Below are 4,231 nucleotides of genomic sequence, written 5' to 3' on the forward strand. Positions count from 1 at the left end.
CCCCACCCCCCCCAGCCTGCCCCCGCCGGGGGGCGCCCCCAGCCTCTGCCCATCTCCGTGGCTCCTCTGGACTCGCTCCAACAGGTCCAGGTCTTTTTTATGTTGGGGGCCCCAGAGCCGGACGCAGCACTCCAGGTGGGGTCTCAGGAGAGCAGAGAGGGAGAACCACCTCCCTCGACCCGCTGATGAACACTTTCACATCACTATCTATACACACAGTCTGCCAACACCTTAACTGGAAGTTCTCACATGCTCAAAAGCCGTCCTTTGTAAGGCTAACTTGGCCCTCAGTTCATGTGGGTGGTTTTCTACATGCCCTTTTTAGGAGTCCAGACATTCATCTTAAATCTCAGTGCTTGGTTCTGCTCACTGCATGGCCACAGAAGTTGTGCAAAAAAGAAACCATCATTCTTCATGTTACAGCTTACCTCCTTTCCTGTGTACCATAACACTGCTAGTATTTTTTTGTAACTTTGTCTCTCATCTTTCTATTCATGCAGAAGAAAAAGTTATTCAAGAGGCATTCTCCTTTTTATTTTCCAAGCCTAATTCTTTCTATTAGCTTTATATGTGTTAAAATAGTTTTTCCCCAGGTCACTGAAGACATTGTGCAACAAGTTAAAAACCTGCCACAGTACATCACGGGGGCTGTAAGTGCTCTCCCTTCTGTCTCCATCCTCTGTTGTTATGTTCCAGAGAAGTCTGTTCACCGCCACTATGCATGTCAGACCTTCTCCCTTGCCTCAAAATATTTTCTCTGCTCATTGCCTGAAACCAAGGTGAGTCCTGCTAGAATACACCATAATACTGTATTTCTAAAGAATCTTCCAAAGCATATTAACCTTCTGAAGTCTGCCACTCCACCCCACAAACACTGCAAGCGTTCCAGGCACATGCTTGTGTTCCCTGTGCTGTTAACCCAGAATCAGAAACCTTCAAAATGTACATTTCCTTCGGTGAACAGCCTTGAATTAATAATATTGTCACCTGCCCTTTGCTTTACTGTTTTGCTGCGTACTTCCAAACCCCAGTTTTTACTGACATTTGAAGAGTTCTGGAAAAAACCAAACCTCAAAACCCCACCAAACTCGATGCTGCTGCAGGCCAAGAATAATGCTTCCCACATACTGCCTGGGACTTCACTGCTCTAACAGAAGAAAAGCAGTACTTAAAATTAATTCGCTGTTTTGGTTAGCTGTTTCATCATTGCTTTCTCTTACCTGTATTACAACACTTTTAAAAAATATTATTCAAGTAACTCTATTGCTAGATAGACATGCAGGAAAGAGAAACTTGGCTAATTAATTTAGATCAGTAAAATTATGACAAAAGCAAATGTTTTGTTTTTACTTTTAATAACCAAGCATAATGGAATCAACCATAATACTAATTCATTTGCTTCTGACTACGAACGATGGATGAAATTTCAGACCTCTGAATTCAAAGTGATCATCACCGCACAGAAGCAAACTATTATTTCCAGGCTTGCAAAGCGCAACACATACTGCATCTGGAAGAGCAGCCAAGTTTGCCTAGCCACGAAAGCCTTTCATGTACCGCTTTTCTTTGCGTTTCAGGATAAGCAAGCACTATGTTAGAGAATGGTACAAAGGCTCCAAGTCACTTGGTCTTATTTCTTTACGCTAAGTTGGTTGAGCCCAACAGAATAGACAAAAAGGCTGCACAGCTGCCACATGCCCTTTTCCTGCCTCCCCTTTTTTCTTTTTTAAATTAGAGCTCACGCTCTCCGCAGCAATGGGGTCAGCCCCCGTCCCAGCTATGCTAGTGGAAATCTGGATTAACAGCAACTGGAATGCAGACAGATAAAAAACAGGGAACAAAGAAAGAATGAGCAGGCAGACTGACCAAAATAGCACTTCCAGGCTGTGCTGAAGGCCAGCCAGCCACGTGAGCTCTGCTCCGAGTAGTGAAGAAATTAGTACAGAGGCTTTTTTCAATGACTGCATTGTCCAATTAATATTTTCTCTCTAAAAAGAACACAAAAATTGGATGGCAATTCTGAAGAAAACTGACTAGCATCAGTGTTGCTCCTTCCTGGCTCCACCAAACAGTAAATGGAATGAAGACAGCTATACACACAGCTTACGGACGCTGCATCATGAAATGCTCCCTGTTGTGTTGGTCCTAGCACGATCGCACCATTTTATCTGGAATTCCACATCATCAAACTAATTCATTTCAGATTAAACAAAAGGTAAAAATCCTATTAGGGAAATATTTTCACATTCTTTCTGAAAAATGCCAAAAGCCATTAATCAAATGGGAAAGTACTATCAGTGACCTGTTTTTAGATTCTTTTTATTTAAGGGGAGCTGCTGTGTGCCAGCTCTGTGTGATCTGCCAACTCTTTTTTTTTTCCCCCCTTAAAATAAACCCCTAAACAAACTTGACTAGTAGATTCTCTTTATAATATAACCCCTCTAAATGCAGAGCTACACATATGTAACACTCAGCAGAACTACTGAAGCTCAAGTTCAGTTTTTCTCCTTACAAAAATACATATAGAATTTTATTAAAAAACAACAGAGCACCACAGTCCTTACCAATGTCCTGAGTGTCTTGGTTGCTCTGCCTGGTTCTCATCTGTAGTTGGAACTTATGCTGGGAAGAGCAGAGATGCAAAAGGTACTGGCAAGTCTTACTATTGTCAGTCTGAAATGCATGCTTGATACCATCTGATGTGTTCTGCAAAGTTATTTTCTTCTTCTACACAACAGAGGAAGAAAAAAAAAAACTGAAGACAATGATTTCTTTTTAGCCTACAAAGAATTTTGTATTTGCTTGTGCACAACGACAGCATTCAAATGTTCCTCAAGCAAAATGCACTGATGGGAAAGACTTCTGTTTAAAATAGGGGCTGAAAGTAATTTGAGATTTACAAAGTAGCACTTTAAAGCTACTTCTGGGCTCGCTGAGATGGTACTTCATTATTTAATCAGTTTCCATTCCTGTTAGTGCTGACTAATGACAAGCAGCACTGTTGCATTTTGCAGGACAGGGTTTTCAACAGCCTCCCAGGAAGCTCCCAGGGGTGCTGCCACTCAAGAGAAAAAGAACTAGATGCCCATCTAATTGTGAAACCTGTAAATTTATGTTCCAGGTCTTGAATTAATCTTTTTAATAGTTTTTAAACTTCAATTTAGCAATTGGAGTTAAAAATCATACCACAGATGAAACAGGCTGTAGCTTTTCCATCAGGTATCAGCAGCCCCAGTTAGAGGTACTGGTTTCAATACCTGCGTAGAAGTGAGCATTCGAAGCTCAACATCTCATTAAAAACCGACACACGACCACCAGCTTATGGTCTGCCCACTAAAGGTGGCCGGTATGGTCCAGCTCAAGCGCCAGCCCCTCTCATCCATCATCATTTCACTTCACTACTCTTGGAAATATAACAAGTGAAAAGCAACACAGGTGCAGCTCCTAGTTACATCAAGTCTGGGCATTTCCCAGCATCCAGCCATCTAAGGCAGGATTGTCACCCTGCTGCTCCTTCACTCCCCGTGGGCCACACGGCAGCACGGGAACACTGCCCCAAAGAGTGGTGAATAGGCAGGGCTGCTCCCCGTGCTCAGGTGGGCCCCTGATCCATCTTCATAACAGGTCTTTTGTTAGAAGACACGGAAACCACATTTCACACCCATAGAGGTTTGCCATTGTGTACTTCAAAACTCTAAACTTTCTTCTGAGGCTGGAACCCCAGCAGCATAGAATAGAAGTTAATAAACAGAAAAAAAAAATCTTGAAAACATCAAAAGTCCTATTTCAACCCCATAATACAACACAGCTCAGCCACACAAAATGTAGTCACAGACTGAGCTGTGAAATAGCAGCTTAATTTGCAAAAATAACAAACACACCCAACCAGTATCTCAAGAGACCACTATAGACATGTACACACAGCCAGAGGAACAGAAATCAACTTACACTAAAGGATATCTTCTTTGTTTCTCTCCACGGGAATCGTAGCACAGGTGTGCGGGCACCATTGTGGACTTCAAAAATCACAACTCCTTTGGAGCACACTCCCAGAAGGATACCTGTTTGGGATCTCTTCTCGGGCAACACGTGATGAAGATGAACCCCATATTCTGTGAGCCTCTGACACAGCTGAACAGATCAATGCAATGAAACTTCTAAGAGCATGAAGTTAAGGCTATCACACATTTTTTAATACCTCTATGGAAATATTGTAACTCTACATAAATAT

The 4,231-nt window shown here is 42.3% G+C and overlaps 1 protein-coding gene across 1 annotated transcript in view; it reads right to left on the reverse strand.

Annotated features, from left to right (window-relative positions):
- PTPN13 (protein tyrosine phosphatase, non-receptor type 13 (APO-1/CD95 (Fas)-associated phosphatase)) overlaps positions 1 to 4,131 on the reverse strand; it is a gene marked incomplete at its 5' end in the record, with an annotated part of 38,510 nt that extends 34,379 nt beyond the window's left edge. Inside the window, 2 exons of the mRNA XM_010074174.1 lie at positions 2,565 to 2,727; positions 3,949 to 4,131. Coding sequence (XP_010072476.1) covers positions 2,565 to 2,727; positions 3,949 to 4,131 — 346 coding nt within the window. The remainder of the gene's footprint in view (positions 1 to 2,564; positions 2,728 to 3,948) is intronic.
- Between the last annotated feature and the right edge of the window lie 100 nt (positions 4,132 to 4,231).

This window comes from Pterocles gutturalis, unplaced genomic scaffold (genome assembly GCF_000699245.1).
Source record: "Pterocles gutturalis isolate BGI_N339 unplaced genomic scaffold, ASM69924v1 scaffold7302, whole genome shotgun sequence".
Classification (NCBI taxonomy): domain Eukaryota; kingdom Metazoa; phylum Chordata; class Aves; order Pterocliformes; family Pteroclidae; genus Pterocles; species Pterocles gutturalis.